This window comes from Hakea prostrata, chromosome 8, assembly GCF_041222555.1.
Source record: "Hakea prostrata isolate BN-2017 chromosome 8, UWA_Hpros_2, whole genome shotgun sequence".
Classification (NCBI taxonomy): domain Eukaryota; kingdom Viridiplantae; phylum Streptophyta; class Magnoliopsida; order Proteales; family Proteaceae; genus Hakea; species Hakea prostrata.
In genome coordinates this window covers 16,926,494-16,943,211 of record NC_142607.1, presented here as the reverse complement: position 1 = coordinate 16,943,211, position 16,718 = coordinate 16,926,494, and the positions used below count along the sequence as shown (strand labels likewise).

Genomic DNA, 16,718 nt, shown 5'->3' with positions numbered 1-16,718 from the left:
TAATCTTTTTTCTAAAGTCATTTTTTCTAGGTATATAATAATTATTGATCTAACCTGGTTGGAAACTACGGACCAAGATAGTTAAGAACACTACTAGAATTAGGGGTGTAAAAGGAATATTGGATTCGGATCAGATAATGGTGATATCGTATCCACATTCTATTATATTCAAATAGTTTGGATAATATCCTATCGGTTTTCTGACGCATTCAGCAGGATTCTGATGATAGTCATATTTTTATTTTCTTAAATAATTTTTTCTAAATGGGTATGAACATAAATTGAATACAAGTTTTCAACTACCTATTGATATCCTTATAATTTTATTTGTGAAGATTAGGTTTAAAATTTAAGAATTAAGCAACTTTGGTAGTTATTTTAGTAGAAAATCTAGAAAAATATTCATATAACTCTAGTAAACAAATTTATAAAAATAAGAAAAACAAATCCAATTAAGTAATTTAATTGGATAATTTTATCGGACAGATAACAAATCGGTCAAAAACGGATATTACCATATCTGCATCATATTAGTAATTAGACGGCTTCGAATACACCTAAACGGATGCAATGCAAATATGGATGCGAATGCAAGTTCGGAGCAGAGTTTAGTTATCCATTTACACCCGTAACTAGAATACCAGATATAACCACAAATATAATCACAGAATAGAAGGAAATCACAAGTAGGAAACATATATAATCCATGAGATTCTACATTGGGTATTGGTTTATCTCTGATTCAGTTTCTTGATGCATATTATTTTATGTAGTACTTGCCTTGTTGAGGAGGCTAAGATCAACCTGACACGACTCAAAACAGAAATGAACATAAATATTGATTATAAAAACTGATTCAAGTTGGTGGAGTGTAGCATTGCTCATGTTAACAAACTCACAGAATCATGCACAGTCACACACAGCTCTTCCAAAACCCTAGTTTCCAACAGAGATATATCTAACATTCAAACCTACTAGCCCATCTCTTATCACCTAAGTCTCTCTCTCTCTCTCTCAAAAGAGAAACTCTGAATTCCTTTGTTTTATGTCCTTAAATCTAATTAGCGTACCCCACGTAACTTCTCTCTAACAAGCAACAGGAAAGCCATCGATTCCCACCTTAAAACCAGCCTCTCGTCATCCAAAACTCTAACTGAAATGGGTTTGGACATGTCGAACAACCATCCAACTTCCCGCACCAAAGACTTCTTTGCTTCTCCTGCTCTCTCTCTCACACTCGTAAGCATTAATCTGTAGAACTCAAATTCCAACCCAGTAACCCAGTTGTTTTTTTCTTCTCTCTCTTTCTCTGTGTGTCTGTAAATTCTAGTTTCTGTAAGTAGTGTTTGTTTGATTTTGTCTCTTTATTCTTTCTTAGGCTGGTGTCTTTCGAGATGCCGCCACACCTTCTGCAAGGAGCCCGGAGGTGGAGGAAGGAGATGAAGAGAGCGGCGGTGGAGGCCGAGAGGAGATGTTGGAGATTAGTAGTGAAAATACTGGCCCTGGAAGATCTGATGAAGATGGAGATGCAGATGGGTTACATGATGATGATGGTGAAGATGACAACAACAATAAGAAGAAGAAGAGAAAGAAGTATCATAGGCACACAGCTGAACAAATCAGAGAAATGGAAGCGTTAGTAGTTCCTCTAACCTTCTTGTCATACTCATCATGCCTTTACTTACCTTTCTTCATTTCTACTTCTTTACAACAACCCATGCAGCTTTGAATGGAGAACTAGTAGTGAGTTCAACCACATATTTTTTTCACATTATATATATTTTTTTAAGACCAACTTGGTGAAAATAGGCCCTTGCCCCATAACCATTCAACTCACCTTGTTGCAAGTTCCACATCCTTGTAGGTGCAGAAGATGTGAATCTGCAGGTTGAATTTGGTAAACCCCAATATTACTCGTTGATTCTGTAGAAACGCTTCTTATTGTAAAATCAATCAGGAATAAAAATGAAACCTTAAAGCTCGATTTGGCTTGATAGTTAACATTTGTGTCTATTAACTTATATGGGTGTTTGCAGTCTTTTCAAAGAGTCACCCCATCCAGATGAGAAGCAGAGGCAGCAGTTGAGCAAGCAATTAGGGCTTGCACCAAGGCAAGTCAAGTTCTGGTTTCAAAACCGTCGAACTCAAATCAAGGTAATGTTTTAGTTCTTTTGTGTCTATTTCTGTTCTCGTCATGTGAATTGACCTTAGTGCCCTTATTACTATTCATTTCATCCCACTTCATTGATATACTCCACAATCCTCTTGCTTGGAGAACCCTTGGCTTCAAATCCTCTCCTTGGAGTGCATCTCTCTAGTGAGATTAGGTGGCTGACCTATTACACACACATTCCTAGCACGCAAAGAGATGTCGTGCATGAGCTAATCGAGCCATCGAATGGCCTCATTAGGTCTAGCACAATATGAGGAGAGGATTTTTTTTGGCAAGGTTTAAAGTATTGGTATCGAGTATCGTATCGGTCAAGTGATTTTAAAAGACGTATTGTCTATATTGAGTATTGTATCACTTTGGTTAATGTATGTTAGTGTAATCGATGGAGAAATGTATCATATTGGTTTGATCAAATATGGATACGTATCGTATAGTATTGTATGGTATCAAGGAATACTTTAAACCTTGCTTTTTGGTAGTGCACCTTAGTCATGAGGAATATACACTTGAACTCTCTTCTTTTTTTTCCCTGTCTATTTTTTTTGGGTCCTCCATTTTGTTAATTTGCTCCTATTGTTTAGTAGGAAGACTTAAAGACGCCTACTCTTGATCAGTAAAATACATACAGTATAAGATGAGAATGGCCCATCCCACCCTCCTCCCTCTCCCTTGGCCGGCCATTATGGTACTTGAGGGTGACTCGGTCCCTTAGCTCAGGGTTGCCTCAAACTCTGAAACCCCCTCTAGCTTTTGCACTCCGGGGACACAAAAGAAATAGTTGATCCACCAAAGGGCGCCAACACCTTGGAGAAGACTCCATAGTTGTGTTCATTTTTTCAAGGAAAGAAGAGAATAAGGAAACATAACTTTACCCCCTTGTGTTTGTCTTGGGTCTTTGGCTAGTCTTCAGTGTTTAGTGCATTTTCTTTGCTTGTTCTTGCTCAGGGCTTGTTGGCTTCGGTGAGGCCAGTGTTGCAATCTCCTCACCCCCTCCTATTGGTTAATGAATTTTTAATTTCCCACCAAAAAGAAAAGGTTAATGAATTTTTTATTCATTCAAAGAAAGATGGGATTGGCTTGGTCATATGCTAGAACCCTAGAAATTTGGAATCGAAAAGAAGAAATTAACAAAGATTTCCACAAGTTTGTTACTTTTGGAAGTCTTTCTATTATAAACATTTCTGGATTTTCTACATAACTAAGTTTCATTAATTTTTTCCCAGCTACCTTACTGATAAAATTGGAAAAAATGGCCAAAAATTCGGCATTGATAGGAGAACCAGCTGATTTGAACGATTTCTGAAACCATGAGTAGTTTGATGTTTAAACCTATAAGCTAGTCTTATGGATACAATCATCTCAGAAATGGCATTGGATCAATAAAATGGTACTTGCTATAGATTTTTCATCGACTTCTTCCCTTGTGGTGGTGACTTATTAAGGCTATTGCAGGCTGTCCAGGAGAGACATGAGAACTCTTTACTGAAATCTGAGATAGATAAACTCAGAGAAGAAAATCAAGCAATGAGGGAGACCATTAAGAAAGCCTGCTGTCCTAATTGTGGTTTTGCTACCTCTGGGAGAGATGCAACAATGACCACCGAGGAACAACAATTACGGGTCGAAAATGCAAGACTCAAAGCTGAGGTAATCGAGCCTTTACTGTTAAATGTTCTTAATTATTGTCTTCCAATTGTTCAAGATAATTCACGATTTCCAAATATAGGTAGAGAAGTTGAGAGCAGCCATTGGAAAATATCCACCAGGGACAGCATCACCAAGCACCTCTTGTTCTGCAGGGAATGATCAAGAGAACAGAAGCTCTTTAGACTATTATTCAGGAATTTTTGGGCTTGACAAGTCCAGAATTTTGGAGCTAGTGAACCAAGCAATGGAAGAGGTTACCAAGATGGCAACTGCAGGGGAACCACTATGGATTAGGAGTGTTGAGAGTGGGCGTGAGATACTTAACTACGACGAATATGTTCGCGTCTTTTCCATTGAGAATCCAAGTACTGGACGGGTTAGGAGATCGATTGAGGCCTCACGAGAGACCGGGGTTGTTTTCTTAGATCTCCCTCGGCTTCTCCAGGCTTTCATGGATGTGGTAATTCACCATTTTCTAGCTAGTTGTTCTATTAAAATTTAGAAGACAAAACTGCTGAATAACTAACATGTTCATATCTATTTTATAGAATCAATGGAAAGATATGTTTCCTTGCATGATCTCCAAGGCAGCTACTGTTGATGTCATTTGCAGTGGTGAAGGTGTGAATAAAAATGGTGGTGTACAACTGGTGGGTTGTTTAACATCTAAATTAACCTGCTTGTGTCTTGGATTGCTGATGGCTGTATAAGGTTGAGTAACGTTTTGATATCTTTTGTGGGTTTTGGGTTACTTCAGATGTTTGCTGAGCTGCAGATGCTCACTCCCTTGGTGCCTACCAGAGAGGTATATTTCGTCAGATATTGCAAACAATTAAGTGCTGAGAGGTGGGCAATAGTTGATGTTTCCATTGACAAAGCCGAAGAACATATGGATGCGTCTCTTGTAAAATGTAGAAAACGCCCATCTGGTTGCATCATCGAAGACAAAACCAATGGCCACTGCAAGGTATACTTTTAATTCATATGGGGTTACTTGTTGCATCTAATATGAAATATTAAGATTTTGCTCGATCTTTGTTTTCCACCAGGTAACCTGGGTGGAGCATCTAGAGAGTCAAAAGAGTCCAGTGAACACCATGTTCCGTTCGATTGTTAACAGTGGCCTAGCATTTGGTGCAAGACATTGGATGGCAACATTACAGCTTCAATGTGAAAGGCTTGTGTTCTTCATGGCAACAAATGTTCCCACAAAGGATTCAATTGGTGTTGCTACTCTGGCTGGGAGGAAGAGCATTCTGAAGTTGGCACAGAGAATGACAAGCAGCTTTTGTCGTGCATTGGGTGCTTCTAGCTTCAATACATGGACCAAAATCCCAACAAAGGGAGGAGATGACATAAGAGTAGCTTCAAGGAAGAACTTAAATGACCCAGAAGAACCTCTGGGTGTGATTCTCTGCGCAGTTTCTTCTGTATGTTTGCCTGTAGCTCCTCATGTCCTGTTTGACTTTTTAAGAGATGAAAGTAAACGGCACCAGGTGAGCTTCCTTAAATTAGGGCTCCCCTCAACCCTTCTCTTCCTTTGGATGTCTTGTAATAGATTCTGGGTCTAGAACACATTTTCAGACCGCATCCTTGTTGGATAATTTCAGTGGGATATCATGTCAAGTGGAGGTCCAGCTCAATCAATAGCAAGCTTATCGAAGGGACAGGATCGCGGTAATGCCGTGAACATCCAAGTGAGTTCTCTCATTGCCATTTCCTTTGTTTCCTTAAGAGATACTACTGGAATCAGTAACAATCTGATCAACAATTTAATGGGTTTATTGGATTCAGGCAATGAAATCAAAAGAGAATAGCATGTGGGTACTCCAAGATAGTTGCACAAATGCTTTTGAATCAATGGTTGTCTATGCTCCTGTGGACATCACAGGGATGCAATCAGTGATTACTGGATGTGACTCTAGCAACTTGGCCATTCTGCCTTCAGGGTTTTCAATTCTTCCAGATGGGCTTGAGACAAGGCCTCTAGTGATCACTTCTAAGCCAGAAGAGAAGACAATGGAAGGAGGTTCTTTGCTCACTATAGCATTTCAAATCCTAGCCAATAGCTCTCCAACAGCCAAACTAACCATGGAGTCAGTAGAAACTGTTAACACTCTTATTTCATGTTCACTTCAGAATATTAAGACAAGCTTGGAGTGTGAAGATGGATAGTAGTTTCTTAGGCTTATTCCTTAAGGTCCTCTACATTGTTTCATTAGATATTAATGTAGTTAATTGCTTGGTCAGGGTATGTTCCATGAGTTGGGAGAAGGAATGGATGAGGTGTTTATAGAATTGGATAGCCAACAACTGATGGTGCTTACATGACAATGCTACTGCATGCTACACCTAATGGTATCAGACTGGTGGTGGAAGACACCAGGAAACTCCAAAGATACTTTGTTTCATGTTATTTCTTTGACATTTCAAGGAACATCAATACTGTTGCTGATTTTCTAGTCCAGAAAGCAATAGCTTCCACAGAAGACGAAGAAATTGAGATAAAATTTTGAGATGACAAACTATCTAAGTAATTTCTTCTGGTTTGTTTTAATTTTGATTTTTTCTTGGATGAGAGACACAGAGAGTTTGTGTTTTTGCAAATCTGTTGGGATTTAAGGGAGAATGAGAAAGAGTATGACATGGGTGGGAGAGAGAGTGCCACCGTGAGCCTAGTCTTATCCCAAAGCTAGGCTGTTTGGTTAATCTCCGCTCCTTGACTTTAAAATGTATGTACTCTTGCTACCTAGTGTTGTTGAAGAATAAAAGAAATATAATTTTATTAATCTCAAGATTGTAAAAACAGCCAGCAAAATCTTATCCAATTGAATATTCTTTCAAGAGTGCCTTTCAATCTCTCACCACTCACAACACAATCAGATACAATGATCTCTCGAGTCTAGTTCGCCTCCTCATTAAGGAAAAGAGATGGATCTAGCTCTGAATATTAATAAAATAAATTTGAAATGGAATCCAATGAATGTACCCCACCCATAGTTCATTGTGTCGGCATATCGTTGGGCGACACGACTCCCCAGCCCGACATTTCCAATGTCGGCGACATTCGCCCGTGTCGGCGTTGTCGCGAAATCGAAGCGCGAAATCGGCGATATGTCGCCATTCGCCATATATACGCCTTCGTTGTTTTCGCCGATTTTCGTCTCTTTTGTCAAAGTGATGTGGGCCTCTAATATGGAGCATGAGCCATACTCAACATGTTGTATAATGATTGTACTTTAGTACATCTCTTTACTACTTGTGTTTTGTGTTCTCTTGCATATTTACATTGTTTATATGAATTTTCCAAACTTCCAGTTTGCCCGCATATAGTTGGACATGTGCCAATTATAAACTTTAGGTTAGGTGATGTTTTAGGTCAAAATAACACCCCCAATGTGTTTATTGGCCTCAAATTAGGTTACACGTCAAATTTCATGTCAAATGACCCCAAATACCCTTCACGGGGTTCGATTTTCATCGAACCCTTACCAAAGTCGGCGACTTTTGGCGACATGTCGCCCGTGTCGCCGTGTCGCCGAGTCCGACCGGCGACACGAGTCGACATGTCGAACCTTGACCCCACCCCACCTACCATTAGATTTCTTGCCCTAAAAACAATCTGATATCAAGAAACTACACTGAGGAAATAGGAATTGGAGATGTTCTGGAGCATTATTCTAATTTGTGACAAAAAAATTTAGGTGGGTTTGGTTGGCCATCGACAACTCCGACGATGGCAACGATTAATTCCTCTCCATTCCGTTCGCTTCACAGAGATTTTAGCTCACAAAACGCGAGTGTCTCTGTCTCTCTCTCACACACAAACTCAGCAAACCCAGAGCTTTTTTATGGATCATATTTGTTGCAGTTGGAACTTGGAAGGAAGAGCAGCACGTGCGTGTGTTATATTGCCTGTTCAAACGCAGACTTGTTGGTTGGGTCGGCTCTTGTACTCTACCTTCTTCTCCATACTGGTAGTTGTGAGGTGAGGTGAGGTTCAAGTCTAACTTTCAATGGCACCCTTTTGTCTCTTTGTGCCTCTCTCAAGAGCCCTCAACAATAGGGTGAGAATACCCTTCTCTATTTGGTCGCATTATGATCGTTTTCAGTTTCAATCACTTTCTATCTTACTGGAAAACGGAGATGGGAAAGCAATTATGGAATCTCCAAGCTCTGAAAATTGCTGTTATTGATGTGTGATGAGTTACCAAATAGGAATACAGCGCATCAACACAAAAAATGGTGAGATGTAGCAGGTGTTGCTTGCACAACTCAATGAAGATGGTCAACCTGCTTGTCAACTTATTTGGGGTTGCCATCATTGTTTACTCTCTTTGGCTGTTAAAGAGATGGGATGAAGGAGTTAGAACTATAAGTTATGTTCCAAATTTTCCTAGACCATGGTACTCTTATCTCTGTCTCTCTGCTTAATCTTTCTCTTCTTGCCTTTTTTTTCTTCCAGGGTTGTGGTCTTTTTTCTTTTCCTTTCCTGATTTCAGACACTCTGTTATGATCTGATCTGCAAAATGTCCAAAACTTGACCTTTATTAAAGTCAGCCCAGGTCATGGTTTAGCTGTCCATTCTGATGGTACAGGAAATCCTATCCATTGCTTGTCTAAATTCTTGGTCTGCTCAAAAATTGATTAAACAAATTCTCTGGTTATTGTAAGTTGTGTTCTATATTGATTCCATCATATATTCAAAATATGGCCTTTATAAGCCCTCCCAGATCATGGTTCAATGCTGGAACAGTAACAAAAAAAACTTAGATACAGGACATCCTATCCATTTGTTATCTTCTTTCTTAATCTTCTCAAAAACTGACTGATGGGTTTTTATTTATTTTATGAATTCACTGTTTCTTCTGGTTACTGTTTGTTTTGTTCTACTTCTGTTTAATTTGCAAACAATTGATCTTATATACTGTTATTCTACAGGTTCATCTACGCATCTCTGGGTGAGGGAATTATTGTGTGCTTGAGCATGCTTTCTGGCCACATGGTTGCAACCTGTATCAGTCCTTGTACCCTCTTTGCTGTATCCTTTTATAAGTTTCTCTATAATTCTCTGCATGCATCTTCTTATTCATTGTGCTACTGCAACCAAGTTTTCCTTAACTTATGTTTTAAGTATGTAGCATCTATTTGCTCTGTTCTTTGCGTTGAAGCTACAGCATTTATTTCTATTTTCTACTACATAGACTGGAAAGATGTATGATTTCTGAATTCTGATTCTTATCTACTATCATACTACTAGTACAGTTCAGTTTGCAATCTGTGCCAACTTATGATTTTGTGGATCCCCTTCTTGTGATAGAAATTCTCCATATACATTGATGAGCAAGACAAGAATTTTGGCAACTTCTTGAGATTCAACTTAACTGTGTCTCGCTTTCTCTTAATCATAACCTTAGTTGCTCAGGTAATTCTAAATTTCTAGTCAAATCTGTTATGGTTAGCCATCATTTTTGCCCATTTCTCAACTAATTGCTGTAGATGTTTTTCCCAATTTCAGATCAATGCTGTTATAGTTGCAATCATTTTATGGGCCAAAGGACCAGAACCGAGGAGTCATTGCTGCAATTTCGGCATACCTGAATTTAAGCAATCTTTTCTGGTATTACCTGACTCACCTGGTCTATCTAGTGGAGGGAGTTCAATTGGAAGGGATTTAGAAGCTTCGAAATGAGAAAAATAGAATCGTTGACTTCTTCTTCATCACTAGATGATCTTTTTTCACGAGGAAAGAGAATCAAATCCACAACCCAAATAGTTCTTGAGTTTGAAGAGAACGCATAATTCTTACACTTATTTTTTTTGGTAAGAACATAATTCTTACACTTGTTTCAGAGAGAATGGTCCAACTTATTTATATTCTTGTAAGTTGTAACTACCCATTTATGGAATGAATAAATTGCCCTTTGGCGCAAACTATAATTTCTAACAGTAATCAAGGAGCATAATTGGATGAGAGATGAGAACCAATAAACTGAAGCTTGATTGGTTCCATTGAGGAAACAGCTGCACAATTCAAAGAAGAATCCAAGTTTTTGTTTAGATTTGGTTTCATCCACACCAATTCAGACCAACTAAATTCGGAATAAACCAACCATATTACTAGTTTAGAACGTGTTTGGGAAACTCAAGACTTCAAGATCAAAAGAAACTTTTCAAGGTTTGGCATCTTATACTGTTATCTTTTTCTTCTTTTTCTTCTCCCTTTTATTTTTCTCTTTTGTTTTTTTTGACCACGAGAGTCCATTTATTTAGAGTTAGGATCCTCCATAACATCTCACACGCCTCAAACACACATTTAGAAGGATGGAGGTCTATTTTTAAACATTGACAAGATGGATTTATCTCCTAAATGTGTAGTAGAGGGGTGTAAAAGTAACAATATCCACTTTATTCATTAAACCCATTTGCCATGAGCACAGGAGATTTTGGCTTGACCCGTATGGGTATTCCTAAGCCTTCTAACTACAGCAACAACAGGGCTTGTCTGAAAATTTCCACCATGATGCATATATTGGATTATGAATTGTCGTCTACCTCTCTCTTCTCAAATTTCAAAATTGTTTAAACATTCTATTTTCTTTTCTTGGCTACCAAAACGCAGCCTAAGAGGTCTTTCTTTTTTTTTTTTTGGTGAAAAGGTGTTGTGTATTAAACTAGGAACAAAAAAAAAAAGAAATTACATGTTGGTAACGCTAGCATCCTGGTGAACAAGTCAAGCCAGATCTGGAGGAAGGTTACAAAGACATAAGTGGGTTTCTCCAAGGGAATTCGAGAAACTTGCTAAAAAGTCTGCACAAAATTTGGATTATCTTACATGATGTGTGAACACATGGTGGTGTAGGCTATGTTTGATATCCAATATATATCATCCACAATACCCCTTGCTGCCCAGGGGATTTGCTAGCCTTCAATTAGGATTTGAACTACGAGTTGAGAGTTGGATTGCACCTGTACATGAGTATAACCTTAATGTGTAGCTCTCTGCAGACCACAAAGTATTGCTTTTAGCTCCATATGGAGAACATTATTGTCATTGCTGCAACCTGCCAAAGCAAATATGAAATGGCCTTCTGAGTTTCTTTGATTGCCCAGTAGCCACCATGATTACCCCGAACTGATCCATCGTATTAATAGCAATCCAAGAATCAGGTGGTCCGGTCCATTTGTGCATTGAGAATTTAGCCCAATGGAAGTTAGGTCAGATGTGCCTCCGGTTGAAAAAATCACAGCTGTGATTAATATCCTCCACATAATCTACTGAGTTTAGAAATCTGTGTCTTGTATCAGAGATGAATCGAGCAAGTATGGTAGGAGCAAAAATGTTATCGCCTCTGAAAATCTTGTAATTTCAGGCTTGCCAAATGCGGTGGATGGTTGCATTAAAACTGAAACAACGAGTTTTGCAAATAATAGACGACCCTAGGAAGTGCGATTGCACCCATTGAAGTTCCTCCATCCATGTTGAGCATATTTGTCGTTGGTATCTATTTCTTGCAAGGATATCCTTCCATATAAATTGAGTGAATGAGCATCTGAATATTAAGTGATCTAAAGTTTCGGCTTCTCTACCACATAGACAACAATTAAGATCACTTGAATCTCCCATGAAGCAATCACATCCTTTGTATTCAACCATTGTTTACAAGCCAGCTAAGTGAAGAAAGAGAAGCGAGGCCGTCCATCAGAATGCCACACCACCTTAGCCCAAGCTGTCACTGGACTCCTTTGTCTTATATAGTCCCATGTAGATTTCGTAGTGAATGGGCCATTAGCTAGAGGTTTCCAAATAAGAGTATTACTTGGTAATCTCTGGTGAAATCTAATGACTTTTATCTCGTCACATCGCCTCAAAATTTCAGCATCGCTGAGATCTTGTTTCCATATTCCTTCACTGCTACAGATAGCTGTAACTTTATCACTAAGCTTTCTCCCCATAGCCTCAATCAGTCTTTTTCTTTTTTTTTTTTTTTTTTTTTTCCTCTCCCCTTTCCCCCCTCCCCCTCTCCTCCCCCCCCCCCCTTTTTTCTTTCTCCCCCCCCCACACCGACCCCCTCCTCTCTTTTTTACCCCCCACTATTTTTTTACTTCTTTCCCCCCCGGGCCCCTTCCCCCCCCCCTTGTTCCCCAACCCCCCTTTGTTGGCCCCCACCCCCCCACCACCTCTCTTTTTGTGTTCTCACCCCCAAAATTTTTTTTATAAAAACCCCCACCTCCCTCGTGGGTACTTTTTTTTTGGTTTTTTTTTTTTTTTTTTTTTATTTTAAACCCCCAAGGCATTTTTGAAACCCCCTTTTAGGGCGGTTACAAAATAGGTTATATATTTTAGTAACCACCGCATTAATGAGCAAGTAACGGAGTAATTCATTCGCACGAGCGAATCTCTGAGAAACGGCGGCTCCATCTCTCTCTCCCTCTCTCTTAGAATCGCAGGCTTAGATTTTCTTCTTTGCTAGTATTTGATCTTCATTCCATTAATCCACGGCATTTGGGTTGTGGATATTATTCCCTTTCCCTGTGATTGAGGAATCTCGCCGGTAAACCTTTGGTGGTGGAACGAGAACGTGGATCTAAACTTCCGCTGTGAATACTTCAAGTAAGGGAAAGCGAATTCAGGTAAGGAATTTTTTCCCCATCAATTAATTGAATTGAATTACTTTTGATGTATTACCTACATTGGCATCAGAGCCATTGGTTCCCACGTTTATTGTTCCTCCCCATTGTTTAATTTTATTGTATGGATCCAATGGGAGGATCAAGGGTTTAATACGAAACCCATGGGAGAATTGATAGGGTTTTTGGAAACCTTTATTTTTGATTCGGATCCGAGTGGGAGGATCCCTGTGAATTTTCCTAATGAAGATTTGCATGAATTGATAATCCATGATGATAATTTTTGTTAATAATTATTGTTGGATTTTTTTTCATGTGTTTTTGGATGAATTTTTGTAAAGAAAAAAAACGTGATTTTCCGCTTTTTTTGAAAAAAATTCCGCTCAAAGAAGAAAAAAATCGTTAAATGGGGAATTGACGTCTGGTACTGTGCCGAGAAGGTGAGCCATCTCGAATCCGTTTGGTCACGCGGCCGCGGACTCTCGGTGGTGCGCCATCTCGAATCCGTTTGGTCACAGAGCCGACGGACGATGCCGAGAAGGTGAGCCATCTCGAATCCGCTTGGTCACGTGGCCGACGGACTCTCGGATGGTGCGCCATCTCGGAATCCGTTTGGTCACGTGCCGACGGACTCTCGGACGGTGCGCCGCCTCGTAATCCGTCTAGTCACGAATGCCGTAAGGATCGTCCGTCTGGTGAGACGGCAGTCCGTCTGGGCTGATGGATTCCGGATGGAGAGCCGTCTTAGAATCAGTATCGGACGGATTGTCGACGGTGATCCGGCTCGGAATCCGTCTGAATTTTTTTGTCCAATTTTGAATGTGTTTCTATTTATTGGACATCTATGGCTCACAATCTATGTGATGTTTGAGCATTAAGGGCCTAATGGGGCCTAGTGGGAGCTAATGAGGTAGAAGTGTTCTGGTGAACCACCTCATAGCTTTAACATAATTGCATGTTTTATTTTGATAAAACTATTTTTTTATTTATGGGTCTATCAATCATGTTTCTTGCACGAATGAAGTTAGTGTATAAGTCTATGTGGGTTTGCATGAGAATTTGATTGAATGTTTTTTTAGCATCTCTTTTGGTTTAAGTGCTTATCCCATAGGTTGACTATGCTAGTGTGATTTTTGTTGCATGAGTTGTATTTTATGCTAGATTTATTGAACTCATTCTTGTATGTAATATCTCTAGAAAAATGGCTGCTACCAAGAGCATTGTTGCTGACCTCACTAAAGGAGATAAGCCGAATGAGAGGAATTATGACCTTTGGCACCGAAAGGTGCAATATCTCCGGAAGAGCAGGATATGCTAGAGACCATAAACCGACCATGAACCCACCCGAGGAAGGTACCACCGCACAAAGATCGCAGGGACCTTGATATATACAATGCTTGGAAGAGGAAAGACCGGGTAGCCGGGGATTACAATCCCGAGCTCCATGAGGGATGACCCGATGCTTCGTTATGAGAAGCATAGGACTGCAAAGTCTTTGTGGGAGGCCGTGAAGTTCCAAGATGGAGGGACTTCCACCACAAGAGGCCGCCAGCTCGACTCACTTTTGACGGTTATAAGATGCGCCAGGGTCACACCATGAGGCAAAGATATAACCATCATGTCTAACATGATTAGTGAGTTGAGCGCATGTGGGCGCCGAAGACCGATGAGGAGCAAGTCTCCGCAGTCATCAGGTCATTGCCAAAGACTTGGGAGCATATGAAGATCTTCTTGACTCATGCCGATGAGGTCAAGACTTTCGATCAAGCCGCCAAGCACCTTGAGCTTGATGAGGATCGGATGTTGGCCGATACCCCTCAAACGATGTGTTTGCCGCTGAAGCTAGCACTAGTAAGGGTGCAGGCTTCAAGCGCAAGAGAGAGAAAGCTCAACCTCAGCGGTCCAAGCAAAGTAACCAGGGTGGGAACAAAAACAAGAGTGGGCCCAAGCGTTCAAGGGGGACTAGTGCCGGCAAGAAGAAATCAGCTTTGATTTGCTTCAAGTGCCGAAAGCCCGGTCATTTTGCTCGTGATTGCACCGAGCAAGAGGTATGTACTGTGTGTTATACCTCATCTTGTTATGTAACAAGTTCTACTATGCTTGCTGAACTAAATCCTTTGTGGATTGTTGATTCAAAGCATGTAACACATAACAAGGGAACGCTCGAGCTTCGTGGAATACCGTCGTATTCCAAGAGGAAGCAAAAGGATAACGATGGGGAACAGCTCAAGCGTGGAGGTTCATGGCATTGGCACATGCAAATTAGTTTTGCGAGGTGGCCGACGTCGTTACTCCATGATGTGTCGTATGCTCCGACATTCGGCGAAATCTTGTTTCGTTATTTATCTTTTAAGACATGGTTTTAGAATTGTATTTGAAAACAATTCTTTGGTTTTGTATCTCGGGTGATACAGTTTATGGTTATGGTTTTCTTGATAATGGTTTCATTGTATTGGATACAATTGATTATTCATTTAATTCTAGTAATGCTTTTGTTTGCCAAAATACCGTGTGTATTGATTCTAATTTGTGGCATGCTAGACTAGGACATATTGGCTTAGATAGGATGAACAAAGTTGGCAAGAGAAGGTCTCTTAGGCCAAGGTTCACTATCTCGATTTGCCAACCTCGTGAGTCATGTCTAGCAGAAAAGCAACTAGAAAACCATTTAAAAAGGCTTTGAGAGCCTCTCTTCCTTTAGAACTTATCCATTCGGATGTGTGTGGACCCATGAATGTGCATACTAGAAAAGGACAAACATATTTCATCACATTCATAGATGACTATACAAGGTATGGTCACATTTATCTAATTTCTCATAAGTCGAAGCTCTGGAATGTTTTAAGAAATTCATGAGCTTGGTTGAGAATCGCTTAGATAAAAGGATTAAAACTCTTAGAACGGATAGAGGTAGAGAGTATCTCTCCGATATGTTCAAAGGGTTATGTGATGAAAAGGGGATATCTAGACAACTCACTATTCCAGGGACTCCACAAAGAAAATGGGGTTGCCGAGAGGAGGAATAGAACCTTGCTAGACATGGTGAGATCCATGATGGCGCAGGCAAATCTACCCATCTCTTATTGGGGAGATGCTTTGCCGATCGCGGCCTATATCCTCAACAGAGTTCCAACCAAATCGGTTCCTTCCACACCATATGAGTTGTGGACCGGAAGGAAGCCAGATTTGAGTTACTTGCGCGCATGGGGATGTGCAAAGCATATGTTCACTCTACTTCTCACCAATATGGAAAGCTTGGACCCAGAGGAAGAAAGTGTATCTTTGTGAGATATTCCGAACCCTCAAAGGGCCATGTCTTCATTGGACTAGATGAGAGTGAGAGGAGAACGGAACTTGAGTCTAGGGATGCAACATTCTTGGAGAATGATTTTCCATCTCTTTCAGGAGTTAACAAAGAATCATCGGAATTCTTTGAGATACAAGATAGTGGTCTTGTCACTCCAGGGATTCAGATTCAGGATAATGAACCTGGGGTTCATCCAGAAGATCCTAGTGGGAGTGGGAGTGCAGATGTGATAGCTACCTTAGACGGTGAGCAACCGACATGCACTTGCGCCGTAGTAGGCGCGGGCTAGTTCCTCGTCGACGTTTCGACATAGAGGATGAAGCCTACATGGTAACTCCCGAAGAGATCGACCGTGAGATGATTTCAGTCGATGAGCATGAACCAAAGAGCGTGCAGGAAGCTCTTGCGGGGTCAAGCTCAAAGGAATGGTTAAAAGCAATAAAGGAAGAGTTGGAGTCGATGAAAGTTAATCATGTCTGGGACTTGGTTGACTTGCCGCCAAGCCGAAAGGCGATTGGGAACAAGTGGGTTCTCAAGATCAAAAGAAAGGCGGATGGATCTATTGAGAGATTCAAGGCTCGTTTAGTGGCTAAGGGCTACACCCAACGAGAGGGCGTTGATTATGAGGAAACTTTTTCCCCCGTGGTTAGGTTTGCCTCAATTCGCCTCATACTAGCCATTGTTGCTCAGCTTGGACTTGGAGCTTTATCGATGGATGTAAAAACTGCTTTTCTCAATGGAGAACTTGAGGAAGAGATCTATATGGATCAACCTCAAGGCTTTGAAGCACATGGACTTGAGCGCAAAGTGTGCAAGCTTAAGAAGTCCATATATGGCTTAAAGCAAGCATCTAGACAAGGAATGTGCGCTTCCACTAAGCTATGATGGAAAATGGTTTTTCCATGCTTGAGGAAGACCACCGTGTTTACACCAAGAGATCCGATAATAATTATGTCATTC

At 40.4% G+C, this 16,718-nt stretch overlaps 2 protein-coding genes across 5 annotated transcripts; both read left to right on the top strand.

The window, feature by feature from the left end:
* Positions 1-1,062: 1,062 nt before the first annotated feature.
* GL2 (HD-ZIP IV family of homeobox-leucine zipper protein with lipid-binding START domain-containing protein) lies at positions 1,063-6,217 on the top strand. The gene is made up of 10 exons (XM_089166102.1): positions 1,063-1,239; positions 1,379-1,635; positions 2,037-2,154; positions 3,626-3,820; positions 3,900-4,280; positions 4,369-4,470; positions 4,578-4,787; positions 4,870-5,316; positions 5,431-5,517; positions 5,615-6,217. The coding sequence occupies exons 1-10, from the start codon at positions 1,159-1,161 to the stop codon at positions 5,993-5,995; spliced, it is 2,259 nt and encodes a 752-aa protein (XP_089022228.1). The 5' UTR covers positions 1,063-1,158; the 3' UTR covers positions 5,996-6,217.
* Positions 6,218-7,450: 1,233 nt separating this feature from the next.
* LOC149007307 (tetraspanin-19-like) lies at positions 7,451-10,384 on the top strand. Of its 4 annotated transcripts, none has more exons than XM_089167533.1 (5): positions 7,451-7,813; positions 8,762-8,847; positions 8,962-9,035; positions 9,141-9,245; positions 9,339-10,384. In XM_089167533.1, exons 1-5 carry the CDS (start codon positions 7,557-7,559, stop codon positions 9,510-9,512), a joined length of 696 nt encoding a protein of 231 aa, XP_089023659.1. In that variant the 5' UTR covers positions 7,451-7,556; the 3' UTR covers positions 9,513-10,384. The 4 variants fall into 4 exon arrangements, with proteins under 4 accessions (XP_089023659.1, XP_089023658.1, XP_089023661.1 ...); XM_089167532.1 differs by having other exon boundaries at positions 7,454-7,813; positions 8,762-8,861; positions 8,955-9,035; positions 9,339-10,378; XM_089167535.1 differs by lacking the exon at positions 7,451-7,813 and adding an exon at positions 7,842-8,065 and having other exon boundaries at positions 8,762-8,861; positions 8,955-9,035; positions 9,339-10,372.
* Positions 10,385-16,718: the final 6,334 nt, after the last annotated feature.

Excerpts from the sequence above, each read along its gene's own strand:
- GL2 (XM_089166102.1), top strand. The coding sequence starts at position 1,159 with ATGGGTTTGGACATGTCGAACAACCATCCAACTTCCCGCACCAAAGAC. Across the intron at positions 1,636-2,036 it reads CAAATCAGAGAAATGGAAGC|TCTTTTCAAAGAGTCACCCC; the intron begins GTTAGTAGTTCC and ends GGGTGTTTGCAG. Across the intron at positions 5,317-5,430 it reads ATGAAAGTAAACGGCACCAG|TGGGATATCATGTCAAGTGG; the intron begins GTGAGCTTCCTT and ends GGATAATTTCAG.
- LOC149007307 (XM_089167532.1), top strand. The coding sequence starts at position 7,557 with ATGGCAACGATTAATTCCTCTCCATTCCGTTCGCTTCACAGAGATTTT. Across the intron at positions 7,814-8,761 it reads ACTGGTAGTTGTGAGGTGAG|GTTCATCTACGCATCTCTGG; the intron begins GTGAGGTTCAAG and ends GTTATTCTACAG. Across the intron at positions 9,246-9,338 it reads TCATAACCTTAGTTGCTCAG|ATCAATGCTGTTATAGTTGC; the intron begins GTAATTCTAAAT and ends TCCCAATTTCAG.